The sequence below is a fragment of the Eschscholzia californica genome, unplaced genomic scaffold (genome assembly GCF_041429995.1).
Source record: "Eschscholzia californica isolate CP2 unplaced genomic scaffold, dmEscCali1.0.p SCAF_1, whole genome shotgun sequence".
NCBI lineage: Eukaryota > Viridiplantae > Streptophyta > Magnoliopsida > Ranunculales > Papaveraceae > Eschscholzia > Eschscholzia californica.
Window position 1 is genome coordinate 63,883,572 of NW_028238198.1, and position 13,945 is coordinate 63,897,516.

General features: G+C 31.9%; 1 protein-coding gene and 1 long non-coding RNA gene across 5 annotated transcripts; one reads left to right on the forward strand and one right to left on the reverse strand.

The window, feature by feature from the left end:
* Positions 1-118: 118 nt before the first annotated feature.
* Positions 119-2,178, reverse strand: LOC147568177 (B3 domain-containing transcription factor VRN1-like). Of its 2 annotated transcripts, none has more exons than XM_086670668.1 (4): positions 1,953-2,178; positions 1,396-1,699; positions 1,086-1,309; positions 119-717 (listed from the first exon to the last, which is right to left on the reverse strand). In XM_086670668.1, exons 1-4 carry the CDS (start codon positions 2,046-2,048, stop codon positions 319-321), a joined length of 1,023 nt encoding a protein of 340 aa, XP_086526794.1. In that variant the 5' UTR covers positions 2,049-2,178; the 3' UTR covers positions 119-318. The 2 variants fall into 2 exon arrangements, with proteins under 2 accessions (XP_086526794.1, XP_086526802.1); XM_086670676.1 differs by having other exon boundaries at positions 1,086-1,297; positions 1,953-2,135.
* Positions 2,179-9,007: 6,829 nt separating this feature from the next.
* LOC147568178 (uncharacterized) lies at positions 9,008-12,509 on the forward strand. 3 transcript variants are annotated; one of them, XR_015238136.1, is made up of 5 exons: positions 9,008-9,337; positions 9,523-9,610; positions 9,850-9,886; positions 10,372-10,774; positions 12,076-12,509. It is a non-coding gene; the product is annotated as an uncharacterized LOC147568178 (long non-coding RNA). The 3 variants fall into 3 exon arrangements; XR_015238135.1 differs by lacking the exon at positions 9,008-9,337 and adding an exon at positions 9,344-9,412; XR_015238134.1 differs by lacking the exon at positions 9,008-9,337 and having other exon boundaries at positions 9,419-9,610.
* The last annotated feature ends 1,436 nt before the right edge of the window (positions 12,510-13,945 follow it).

A 13,945-nucleotide genomic window follows, 5' to 3' on the forward strand; every position in this document is an offset into this window, starting at 1 on the left:
ATATGACCGACCAGTTTCCTTGTCATTCTGACGTCTCCAATCTCTCCCTCTCTCTCTCTCTCAAACATCACTTTCCCTTTTTTTATTAACTTCATTATCCTCTAAAGAAAAAAGATCGAAGTTCATTTGTTGGCAAAACAAAGAAGCAATTATAGTCTCCCATGGTTTCTGGCCTTGTCATTTGACAAACAAAACTTTCGCAAAAACGTTGATACAGAGAACTTACATAAAGGCAGATTTAGTATATACATAACTCGCTCTCAATTACTCATGCACCAACCCCATTGTTATCTTCTTCTTCTTCATTATTGCTTTAGCTCAGCCTTTCCTTAAGCTTCTATTCTGTGGATTTCGACTTGGGTATCGTTGTATTCTTCTTTTCACTGATAGAGTCGTGCAACTTTCAGCTTGCTTCTTCTTAATCATCCCAACCGTGACCTTTTTCAGTGGAACCAACTTATTTACAACTCGAAATATTTGAACATTCAATACGAATGTTCTGTTAATCTTTCGAGCAGCACGTTCGAATAAACACACATCTCCCACTTCCAAGTTGTTTTCTTGTACAAATTTAATCCATGCTGCGCCACAAATAGCTGCCCTTGACTTGAATTTGTAGTAATAGTATCTAACAGTCCATTTTTTGCCTTCAAAATTAAGGATGATATCTTCGCTTACGCTAGAAAGATACTTGCTAGCAATGTCAAATGGAACTATCTGCAAGAGATCAAATCAAGATGATGGAGATCAATTTGTATTTCTATTTATAATATATCAAATGGGTCTCTTCTTTTAGCTTGGATCGGTGTGACTTGGTCGAGAGTTGGCTTGAGCATGCAAAGTCAATTCACATCACTTTTACCCCTAATCAAGGTTCGATTTTAGTACAAACTTGGTACAAGTCATGATTCAACATGCAAGGTCAAGTCAGTGTTTACCCAAAACCTATATCCCCTTGTTTCTTGCATTCGGAATTCTGAATCATTTAGACAACAGTAATATAGCTAAATATACCAAACAAAAACTGTAATCTATCGAGATTTGGAGCTTAGAAACGAGAAAATTAAACGAGTTAAGACACTTACCAGGTAGAAACAGTGGGAAACATTTGAGGCTGACATGACTGTAAAAAAATGTGGCCTTTCACAAGAAGCAGCTGCACTTGAAGCCAGTTCATATGCTATATTTTTCTCTGCATCAATGACTTTTCTTCTCTTCGATACAAAATGCATTCGATGCCTACTGTCTATATGATCATCATCATCGTCGTCTTCATCATTTATTTCTATTGTATCATCTGTACCATTTTCTTGATCAATAAACAAAACAATTAGTCATCCTCAAAAGTAAAACTATCTCATATCTTCAAACTTCAAATCAAGATCTCCAACTTACCCGCTTTACGTTTCTTAATTTCGGGCACTACAAGCTCCTTGTCACAGTTAATGACATCCTTTTCACAGCCAGTTCTCCCATAGATTTTGACTTTAAACTTCGAACTTCTGCAGTATTTAAAAACCACGAAATCCCCAAATTCTAACGAATTGTCATTCACAAAGGTTTGCCAGCCATCATAGAACCACAAGTCTTTTCCAATTCTTTTTACTTGTATTGTCCATGATCTTCCATTAGGGCATGCAAGGATTGATTCGACGGGTAAATTCTCATCGAAATGTTCAATAAAACTCTGTGGTATTCGCTATTCGATATAAAAGCAAAATTTCAGTTTAATCATCACAATAACTTAATACATAATTAAAACATCTAAAATATAACCTAATTGTTCCTATCCTCTCTAAACATCTAAATGAATAGATCATTAACTAAGTAGTATTAGTAGTTATTTTACAAGATTTATATCAAACAAGTCAAAATATTCAAGATTTTAAAACTTGGGTAAAACTACAAAAATATAAAAATAGAAAAACTTGAAAAAGGGTAATTGGTTTTACCAGTTTTTCATCAAAATCAGCAGCAATCAAGACCTTAAAGAAAGATGGACTTCTTGAGTTGTTGATTGTGGACTTCACCTTACTTCTTGTCATCATTCCCTACTTCTTAATTTTGCAGAGTTAAGACTTGAAAGACTAGCTTTTCTATTTTAGGGTTTTATATGCCTAAAAAGTGATTGGCACAGTGAGTGTCCATTAATAAGAACTAATAATAATAATTTAAAGTGAAGTTTTTTTTTTGTTGAAACAATTTAAAGTGAAGTTGGAAAGTTTTTTTTTTTTTTTTAAAGAAGTTGGAAAGTTGTATCATGAAATACTGAAACTCCCAATTAGAGAGTCCGTTTGAAAGTCCTAATGTGCCCTCTTAATTATAAAGGCTTGGCGCACTTCCCAACTAACTATCGTACGGTAGGGTCCTATAACGACTTCAAACGTCATAGTGGGACTCCAGGGGCATATTCCATCCTACACTTCTCTTCTCTAATAAGGTGGCCAATACGTGGACAACCGTTTTTCTTATATGAACAATTATCTTATGTGGACAACTAAAATAATTACTCTCTCAGTCCCAAAATGAATGACCTAATTTCTATTTTGGACTGTCCCATTTTAGTGTCTTATTTCTAAAAATAAAGAAAGAAACTTTTTGCTCTTTCCAATAATACCTATTACTATAAATTTAATGACAACTTTATTTAAAGGTAGGTTCAACTTTTTCATTGTAAATTATAATAGTTAATGAGGATACAATTGGAAAAATCATGTTATTTTTTAAAGTCAAACACCAATTAATAATGTTCCCTTAATAAGTTGAGTTTTCAAAATAGGTCATTCTTTTTGGGACAGAGGGAGTAATTTTTTTATATGGACACCAGTTTATAAGGGGACAACTCTCAATTATTTTCACTCAAGTCCTCTTAGAATTAGATGTATTATTTTAATACCTCCCTCTTTTCTCATAAACCCTAAGTAAGTTTGGTCCTCTTCTACTACTTCATCTTCATCATCAACCCAAAATTCTAGAGAGAGAAGTTTTTTTGGAGAAGATTATGACATCAAACAAAGGGAAGAGAATTGTTGAAGGATATTCCTAACCAGAAAGATCAGATTTAAAAACCTTAAAACCCGTTAAACTTTTAAAACTTAGAAATAAAAAATTTCAAAACCCTAGATTTTTTTACAAACAAGTAGAGTTGCTCGTGCTTCGTGGAAAATCGACAAACACGAGATATCTTAATTTCTGAGTTTTTGAAAAAAAAAAATCTGACTTGCCAATTTCGGAGATTTCCTACGAAAATTTGGCAAGACAGAAGGAAACTTGCCACGAAAATCTAACATGTTTTCGTAGATTTCCCACGAAATTCTGGGAATTTCTTCTTCACTTCGATTTTTTGTCTTGAAATCGTTTTGTATTCTTTCAAACTACCCAAACGAAAATACAAAATAAAATTAGAAAAGTTAGAGTTTTACCTCATCAATGTAGGGTTTGATTAAAACCCATCTAGGGTTTGATAAAAAATAAACAAAGGGAAGTAGTAGAAACTATAGTTCACTAAAAAACAAAGAGAAGTGGTGGAAACTATAGTTTACTAAAAAATAAGAGAAGTGGAGATTGATGAGTTTTATCTTCTTTCATATCTAAGGTTTGATAAAAAAAACAAAAGGAAGAGGTAGAAACTATAGTTTACTTTTAGTAGCAGTACAAGAATAAGAATAAGACTAGGAAGAAGGAAGAAGAAGAAGATGATGAAGAAGATGATGGAGAAGAAGACAACTTAGGTTTTCAATTTTGAACTATTATTTTGTTAATGGTCCACAAGTTAGTAACTGTTAGTATTTAAGACTTTATTAAGTTGTCCCCTTATTAAATCTAAGTCAACTAAGTCAAGCATAATTGACTCGCACCGGGTCCAAAAACATTTGTACATATAAAAAAAACAGTTGTCCACGTATTAGCCACCTCTAATAAAACTGGAGATATTTTGTAGGGGTGAACATCGGTTGGATAATCGATTTTTTGAGCTTATCTATAGTCCAATCAAAAGAGTTTGGTTATTGTAAATCTCAATCTGAACCGATCTGTTCATAGTTACCGAACCAAACTATGTCCGAACAGTTTGGTTCAGTTAAATAACCAAATAGAATGTCAAAATTTTGCTAAGAAAAACTTTCGAAATTTCAAATTTAAAACGTGCTACAATTATGCTTAGAACGTGTTAAAAAGTAGTATTGTCACAAACCCTTAAGTCTATATATACGTGATTAATTCGACATAGTTTATTAACATTCGAGGAAAATAAAAAAATGATAAAAACTGAATCATATAATCTCACATATATAATAGTACTAGGTATAGCCCGTGTCTCCGACACGACACACACATTTCGTTGATCGCAATAAAAATGCAGTGTCATAAGTTGTTTTTGTTGTTGAAAGGTGTCATTTGAAAGATGTCATTTGAAAGGTGCCATCGAGTTCATACGGTTGAATCCATTACGACCTAACGAACTATATTTGTGGAATTTGATCCAGTTTAATTTGCAGTTTAAACATAGACATCAACACACAAATTGCCATATAGATTTTCTTTTCATCACAATTTTTTCTTTATTAAATGGTTAATTTCCTATTATCAAAACCACAAAATTAACATATTTATATTTTTCTCGTCGATAATTTGATGTTCTTAGAGCGAGTATGAAATTCTGCGAACAAAGTAGACAATAATCAATATTCTAGAAACAAAAAATCAATTACTTTCTATTGCAAAGATTCGAGCGGTAAATACGAAAATTAGTTTGAACAGATTTCACATTCATTTTCAAACAACTTAAAGAAACAAGTGAACAAAATAAACATGGGAAACATTATTGAACCCCACTGTTGAAGAATTTGGTTGTGGACAAAAAATATTACACAACCATTATAGAGTCTAATAAAATTTAAATAATAACAGTCTTTACAATTTAAGATCCCACTTTTTTGGTTCTCAATCCACTCTCTCTATAGATTAAGCCGTCATTTTCATCTGATTAAAGAAACAAAAGAATTTTTTTGTGATCAATTATAGACATTAAAGCAACAAAAGAGTTTAAGAGATTATAGATATAATAAAAAAGTATCTCTGTTCAACAATATCATTGACGTTACAACTATAAAATTTTAGTACAGTTAAATCACTATCAGTTCATAGTTGCTTATGAACCCACCTTTTAAATCAAAACATATCTATATAACAAAACACAATGTTTTGTGCTGACTGGGACAAGTCGAAAGACAAATCCGATCGTTCGTTGTATTTTCGGTTGCATCTCCACCCTTTGATCTATCACCCACCCTAAAAATTACAAATTTAGTCACCCACTCAGTGCAAGAAAGTAACGAAACCCAATCTCCCTCCCAATAATTATTTCTCTTTTTAAGGACATTAATTATTTCTTTTATGGGGTCATTATTGTGTCAAACGTTTCTGTTTCCTCTGGCTCACTTTCCTGTGATCCAACTTATTTCCCACCGTTACACTCTCCACCATCTTCATCTTCATTGCTCCCTCTCTATCTTCCTTTCTCCTTAAATCGAGAAACCTAAAGAGTGAACCCCAAACGTTGAAACCCTATAGTAATGAGTACTCTATAGCGTTTCAATAACCCTAATCGACACAACAGTTTATGAGTGCTCTACCTGCATGGAACCCTTGACTACTCCCATCTTTCAGGTATGATCTTTTCTATTTCTATTTAGGTTTTCATATGCTTTTGGAATTGAGGTTTCGATCAATTTATGGAGTAATAGTTTGATTTCATTTTCGTCATATTTTCTGGGAATTTTGTCTAATTGATTTCTCTAATGTGATTGTCTTCAGCTATTTGCTTGTTAATTGAATTTGTGCAGGCATGAAACCCTTCACTACACCCATCTCTTATGTATGATTTTTCTATTTGAATTTGGGTTTATTATTTTGTCCATCTTTCTCAAGTCACATGGATAGTCCAATTTCAATGTCCCATTGATATTTTCCAATTGTATTTCTTTTTTACTAACGTTTAGAGTTACTACTGCAATTATTCACTACACTACTTGCAAGGTAAAATTAGAAGAAAAGCCATCAATCATCCAATTGTATGTCCGTTTTGGTACCTTAACTGTTTGATAAAAGGTCTCTATAATATCTTTTTGGATGTTTGATTGTATATTCATGCTTTAATCTTTGTTATTCATACGCAATGGGCGTTTCATCAATTTAAGATTCTTATTATTGTCGAATTTGGTATGGTAAAATCTATATCTGAGTATCAAAACAAAATTCGGGTGAGTTTCATAATTTAATTTTATAAACTTACGTCTCTCATTTTTTTCATCAAAATTGGCTAATTGACTTGATTAGATTTTCATCAAATTTGTTGCATTCCAAAACTACGTTATGTTTAAAGAAATCAAACCCATTTCTCATGTTAGTCCTAGATTTTAAGTCCAGCTCGCGCAGATTTGGTTTCAATGTTATAATATATTTTGGAAAAGTTGAGTAAAAAACTCAGACTTGAAGGTGCTAAGTAGCATAATAACATCTCATAAAAAAAATAGCATAATAACATATCATGTGTTTCGGTTGCGTAGTGTTGAAGATGCAACTTCTTTTTGGAACTATGTTTTATATGGATATCCTATTGGTTGGTTGTTCCTTATTCAATTGCAGGACTGCAAGTCTTGGAAGAGTTTAATGTGTCGCTCAACCTTTTGGAATTGATGTCACACTCCATTGGTTTGATGCAAGCAGGCTCTTAGTGTTAGCATGTCTCATTACAGGTTGTGACTACCTTACCCTTTTAAATACTGTTAAGTTTGAATTTATTATTAATTAGCTAAGGTAGTGATTTCAATGATAGATCATTGTAGAGCATGATTGAAGCTAACAAACATCGACAAACGTCGTTAAGAGCATGATTTAAGCTAACAACAGACATGCTATAATGAGGTGGTTGACTCAAATTACCTCATGGCTGAGTAGTTGGGTTTCCGTTTGTATCTGAGGATGTTATGAGAATCTTGAGATCAAGAGGAAATGATTCGAAATACAATTATCTTGACCAACCATTACGATTTCTTGTCCTTCGATCCCTACTCTGATTTGATAAGACTTCTGTTTTTGGATAAAGGATTTTGACACCAGACTTGGGTATGAAACCATGACATTTAGGGGTGTGCAAAAATAGACCGAACCAATCAAATCAAACCGATCCAAACCGGTCCAGTCGGTTTTCTAACCAAACCAAACAACGAGTGGTTTGGTATGGTTGTAGATTTTCAAAAACCAACTGGTTTGGTTCGGTAAATGGATGTAATTTTTAGGAACCATTAAAACCAAACCGAACCAGTTAAGTTCAATTAATATTTATAATTGTATATTTACATATTTTTTCTAAAATATATATATATATATATATATATATATATATATATATATATATATATATATATCATATCTCCATAATTTCATACAAATACAATAACAACACTACAATATAATGTTACTAGCTAATATTATATTAAAACAATTCATGTATCGATAATATTCCTAGCTACTACATAATATTTCGGTCGGTGGCCTGCACATGTCTTTAATGTTTCAAATGTTTTTCGACGTATTATGTTAGTTTGATTGTTTCTCCTCATTTTTAAAGAGTGTTTTCTTGATTTTATACGTCAGTGTATGAAGAAAGTAACTCGATTCGCCAATTTTCATGGAGAACAAATTGTTTTATGGATGGTTTGGTATCCAGTAGTATCCAAACCGCTTATGATGGTTTGGTTAATTACCGAACCAAACCATGAACGGTTTGGTAATGGTTTGAAAAATACTAACCAAACCATGAGCAGTTTGGTAACGGATGATACCAAATTACCGGATACCGAACCAACGAACACCCTTAATGACATTCATTTGAGTGCACTTTTCTTTCTTTTAAGTTCCTTGTATTTTATAAACTTTGTAGGTTGAATAGATTAATGCTTTCATTATAAACTTTTTTTTGATTTTGCCCTAATTTCATGAAGTGATAGTTTCATCTTTTTGTACTTAAACTAATTAGTTTTGAGAGATTGATTAGTATCAAGTAATTGGGATAATTTAGATCGATTCCGTGTTATTGCTTTCATTTCTATTATATGTAACTTCAGTGTTACTTCTTCTGGTGTTTTTCTCTTGAATTGTTATTTAAATGGTACTAATGTTGATTTTCAATCTCTAACACAAACTTTTAATTGCTAACTTTCGTTCTATATAATGGCAAATGGAAATGATAATTCTTTTACAGATATAGTATGTTGAATAATCTTATGCGAAGACAATTTTCTTGAAGTTTCCAACAATATGTGAAGAACTTCCTGTAAAATTAACATAGTAAAACTTTTCATTGTTTTTACTTTTTCCATTATTTCTCATTCAATAATTCGTTAAGTTCTTTTTTATGTAGTCACATCCCTCTTATTGCTCTCTTTATTTTTAAGAGTTTTTTTTTGTTGAAAGTATTTTTAAGAGATTGAAATGTATTGAAGAAGTACTAAATGTAATGATGCAAAGACCTTGTTTGATATGGATAAGCAAGGTATTGGAAAATAGTGATAATGCAAAGAGAACCAATGAAGTGAAGCCTAATATGGTGAAGATTGAAATTGTCAAAGGAAAACTTAAATAACGATGATCGGATAAACTCATATATGTCATTTGACTATTAATAATTGGCGAAGCGTAGTTATGTTCATGTTTTTATTTGATTGTATGCTAGACTTTGGTCTTCAAACAAAGTTGTTTTTGATCCTTTAAAAATTTCATGTGTTCTAGCCAAAAAAAATTTAAGTTATATAATTGTACAAGATTTGTGATATGATAAAAGAACGTACCCGTGCCCTATGGGCACGGGCTATACCTAGTCTATATAACAAAACACAATGTTTTGTGCTGACTGGGACAAGCCAAAAGACAAATCCGGCCGTCCGTTGCGAATTTGATAGGTTTCTCACCTTTAGATCTATTACCCACCTTGATTTATTGACCTACTCAAAGAAGAAAGTGATTAAACCCTTTGATGTGGTCGGTTATATTCCCTGGCGCCTTATCCCTCTTTCCCTTCCCGCGTTACAACTCTCCAAACGTTCCAACATTGATGAAGAAATTGATGACCTGATGTTACAAAACATTGATGAAGAAATTGATGACCTGATGGAATTCCTTATCTTCTTATCTTCTCCTTCACTCTTCTTCCATTTCTTCATCAATTTCTTTTATGGATTTAGGGTTTTGTTCATTTCTTTTTAATGGTTTCCTTTTCAGGTTCAGGTGTTTTGATGAATCATGGCAGAGGATTTCCAAATCGAAATGGTGTTGTAGGGTTCGTGTTCATTGGTTCTTTGTTACAGTGATCTTGTAACTACCTAGACCAAATCGAAATGGTTTTATTTTCATGGTGGATGGGTTCTTCGTCAATTCTTTTTCTTCATCACTTTCTTTTCAAATTCTCTTCAATTTATTTGATTCAGGGTTTTCTTCCTTTCTTTTTAATGGGTTTCTTTTCAGGTTAAGGTGTTTTGATGAATCATTGCAGAGGATTTCCAAATCGAAATGGTGTTTAGGGTTCGTTTTCATTGTTACAGTGAGTGATCTTGTAAGTACTTAAACCAAATCGAAACAGTTTTATTTTCAATACTTAATATGGTGGATGAGTTCTTCTAAAATGAAATTCTTGTAAGTACAATATACCTAATTTGATCGAAATGGTTTTATTTTCAATAAAATGGTTTTATTTTCAATACTTATATATGGTGGATGGGTTCTTCATCAATTTCTTTTCAATTTCTTTGATTTTGGGTTTTCTTCCTTTCTTTTTAATGGGTTTCTTTTCAGGTTCAGGTGTTTTGATGAATCATGGAAGAATGATCTTGTAAGTATCTAAACCAAATTGAAATGGTTTTATTTTCAATATTTATATATGGTGGAGGAGTTCTTCTAAAATGCAAGTCTTGTAAGTACAATATACCTAATTTGATCGAAATAGTTTTATTTTCAATACTTATATATAATGGACGAGTTCTTCTAAAATGAAAGTCCTGTAAGTACAATACACCTAATTTGATCTTGAATAGACGAAGATCCTTCGATGATAAGTATTGAAAATAAATTACAGGTTATTCAACCTCTTGGTTTAGGGATTTAGGGATTTGTTCGATTTAGGTTTAGGAATCTAGGGTTTTGTTCATTTGTTTTTAATAGTTTTCTAATGATTTAGGGATTTGTTCGATTTGGTTGGTAGTTCGATTTAGATTTAGAGAAATTGATTAAGAATTGTAGCCTCTTGGTTCTGGGATTTAGAGTTTTATTCATTTCTTTTTAATGGTGTTCTCATGATTTTTATGGATTTCTTTTCAGGTTAAGGTGTTTAGGTTTTTGATGAATCATGGCAGAATATTTGCAAATGGAAATGGTGCTTAGGGTTCGTGGTCATTGGTTCATTGTTATTCAATTACAATGAGTGATGTTATTTATTTTCATCCTCTAGGTTCAGGGATTTAGGGTTTTGTTCGATTTGGTTGGTAGTTAGATTTAGGTTTAGAGATCTAGCTGCAAAATTATCTACTTTTCTGATATTACTTCGATTTCATTTTCTCTCTCTCTCTCTCTCTCTCTCTCTCTCTCTCTCTCTTTAGATTATGGTTTTATTGTTTCAATCTTTACAGGTATATAATACTGCGCATTTCTTTGTTTCAATCTTTACAGGTGTATAATATTTTCACCGTTTAAGAGTAGATTTATTGGATGCTCCTAGAAAATGGTAAGACCTTTTCATCTCTCTAATTATCATTTATCTTTAAGTGTTTTACTGTTTCATTCTTTACAGGTATACACACTCTCTCTTTCTGTGTAAATTTTTTAAGGTTTTATTTATTCTGATTCACCGAGGATAACTTTGATGTTGCTGACTGATAACTCTAATATGATTTAGATTTTTCTTCTCTGTTCTCTTTTTAATTGTGCTTAGATAAATTGAGACCTACAATATTTACCATTGACACACACTAAGTGTTCGACAAATTTCCTAAATGAATTCATTACATTATCCTGTTCCTTCAATTTGGTGGCTTAAGGTGAATATTAAAAGCGGGGCTTACGATAAATTGAGGTGTATTTTAGCTATTTCCCTAAAACTGTAGCTTCTAATTTCTTCTCTACCTTTAAATTGGTAGTAACAAATTTCATGCAAAAATTCTACCATATCTTCATTAGTTGTGAAATCTCTTTCTTTTACGTTAAATCTTCTTTGTTGCAGTCTCTATTTCTGGCTCTCCTTCGAAATTTATAGTTAGGTTTCTTATAGTTACCTAACATATATATGCTACTGCTTTTTATATCTAAAAATATCGTTCTATGTGGATTTGTCAACTTTTTATTTTATACATGTGATTCTTAAGAAATTTTGCGCTCCTTAGGTTTCTTCCCATGAACCATGCTTAGATACAACGAATTTAATTCGTTATTGTTTTTGTTATTAAGTTGTATGTTGATGGAGTGAGTTCAGTGTTATATCTCATTGTTTTTAACTTCACGTTAGTTTGGTGTTTTTTTATGAGCTGAGCTCTGAATTCAAATCTTCTTGGCGGATCACCCATTTTTGTAGCCCAATCTGCTCATATAATTAGGTGCCATTACTATATTGCATACAATCTGTTTGAGTTTTTATGCATGTAAAAAGGAAATGTTGATACCTATAATTCAGGGATCCGAGATTCACATAAAATGGTAGACATCAATTTGTTGAATCATGATAGATCATCTGACTTGCGTTGGAGGTTACAATTTCTACTAAATCTATTTAAATAGGGAATTATTGGGTTTGTGTTCAAATGTTCCATTCAGTTATTTGAATCATGATAGATTATTTGACTTGCGTTGGAGGTTACAATTTCTACTACGTCTATTTAAATAGCGAATTATTGGATTTGTGTTCAAATGTTTCATTCAATTAGTTGAATCATGATAGATTATCTAATTTGTGTGGGAGGTTATAATTTCTACTACTTCTATTCAAATAGGAGAATTATTGGGCTACCGCAACACATATTTTATGGAATGCAGGTTTTATTCTATATGAGATGCTTTATGGTTGTACATCTTTAAGGGAAAAGACATACTAAAATCAAGCCTCTGATTTTGGATTTGGATTTGTGTTCTGCGTATCTTCTTATCATATAATAGCATAAGATACAAGTAAGTTAGTCTCACTGATTCTTCTATTATGCTCACCTATGTTTTAGTTTCATTTTGTTTTTCTTTCTAGACTTAGTTGCAGACAACATCCTTTTCAGGAAAAACAATGAATTAAATTTCTGTAACTTTTGTGCTACATGAATCACTTTTGAGGAATTACTTTTGAGGGATCATCTTTTTCCAAAAAATGTAAAATTTTAGTATTTAAGAATTGTAAGCTTGTTTGCGTCAAACTGGATATTTTGGTTATAAGTATCGAAAACTAACTCTTTGATAAATATGTTGTTAATATTTCTTCCTACCACTTCAGAGTATTTTTATAGAATTTATGTTCATTTAGATTTCAATTTTGATATGTATTATTGTCTTTTTTATTTTAAATAACTTAAATCATTGGTGAAGTTTTATACTCCTATTTCTTATTGTTTTCAATAGGTTTGACGTCTATTACTTGGAGAATTATGTCCCCACTTATCAGTTATTGTCAATTTTACAATTTTTCAGTTAAAAAAGAGTTCGACTCTTCGCGATATTCATTTCATGATGCTGAATTCATTTCGCGATGTAGGTTATGCCATCTGATTCTGCAAAAGCCCCAAATGACTAGATATAGATAACTTACCTTCGGTAATCCCGTAATATATAGTTGAATTCTCCTCTTAAGTGCTTTTGGAGAACCTATCTCTGCCTATTCGATGCACATCCCGTGTTCGCTTCCGATGATGAATTCACCTTAGGAGCACAAAAGATACCATAATTCATAATAAAAATGAAACTGGTGTAGAGTTTTGACTACTTCATTATTGTGTTTGAATACCTTCATTAGTAGCAGAAACTCTACATTTTTGTCTGACATGGTATTTCTTCAAGAGATTTTGAATAAAGTCTATTTTTCTTTTTTTTGTCACTGTAAGTTTCTACTAATATTGTTTACCGTAACCTTTTTACTTTTCTTATTGTTCTTGCTTCAACAATTTTTTTAAGCTAGAAAAGACCCTATACGTCTAAAATTTCATTGTTGCTCGAATTGGCTTCACTTTATTTCTTGTGTGTTTTTATCATTTTTTGCTTTCAATGGGTATCAATACACTCTCTACCGTAACCTTTTTCGTATTTTTTCTTTTTGCAGGTTTACGAATTATGAGTAATCTCGTACAAAGTCAACTGAAAGTTTGTTTTACATCTCATTTCATGTTAATATTGAAGTTTCAGTCCTTGATGTTATTTGTCAAAATCTGCATGGAATGTAATGTAACTTTTATGATCTCCTCTCCGAATGGGTATTTAGAACATTTTACAATTTGGTCAAAAGGTATTTTATGTTTATTTTTAAATGACATGAATTTATGGTATTGCCTAATTTTCATTTTGGATTTTTATATCATTATCATTTTCTATATACAATTTACCATTGTGTTTGACGATATTTGCCAGTGCCCTTGGGCACGGGTTATACCTAGTCTATTATATAAAACAGGATGTTGAGTGCTGACTGGGACAAAACAAAGACAAACTAAAGATAAATCTAGCCGTCCGTTATCCCATGATAAATCTTGACCCTCTATTTATTTAAGATTAACAAAACAAATAATACGTGCATAGCTCTTATTTATTGTTGACTGGGTCAAACATTGGGATAAATCCAACCGTCCGTCGCAGATCAACACTAATATCAACTTTTAGATCCTTCCAATTATGATTCACGTTAAAAAGTCATTAATTTGGCCGTTACAAACTA

What these genes read in the sequence shown, in the direction of transcription:
- LOC147568177 (XM_086670668.1), bottom strand. Translation starts at nt 2,048, where the DNA reads ATGATGACAAGAAGTAAGGTGAAGTCCACAATCAACAACTCAAGAAGT. An exon ending in CTGATTTTGATGAAAAACTG is followed by an intron (nt 1,700 to 1,952) that starts GTAAAACCAATT and finishes TATATCGAATAG; the next exon opens with CGAATACCACAGAGTTTTAT. An exon ending in AATTAAGAAACGTAAAGCGG is followed by an intron (nt 1,310 to 1,395) that starts GTAAGTTGGAGA and finishes TTATTGATCAAG; the next exon opens with AAAATGGTACAGATGATACA.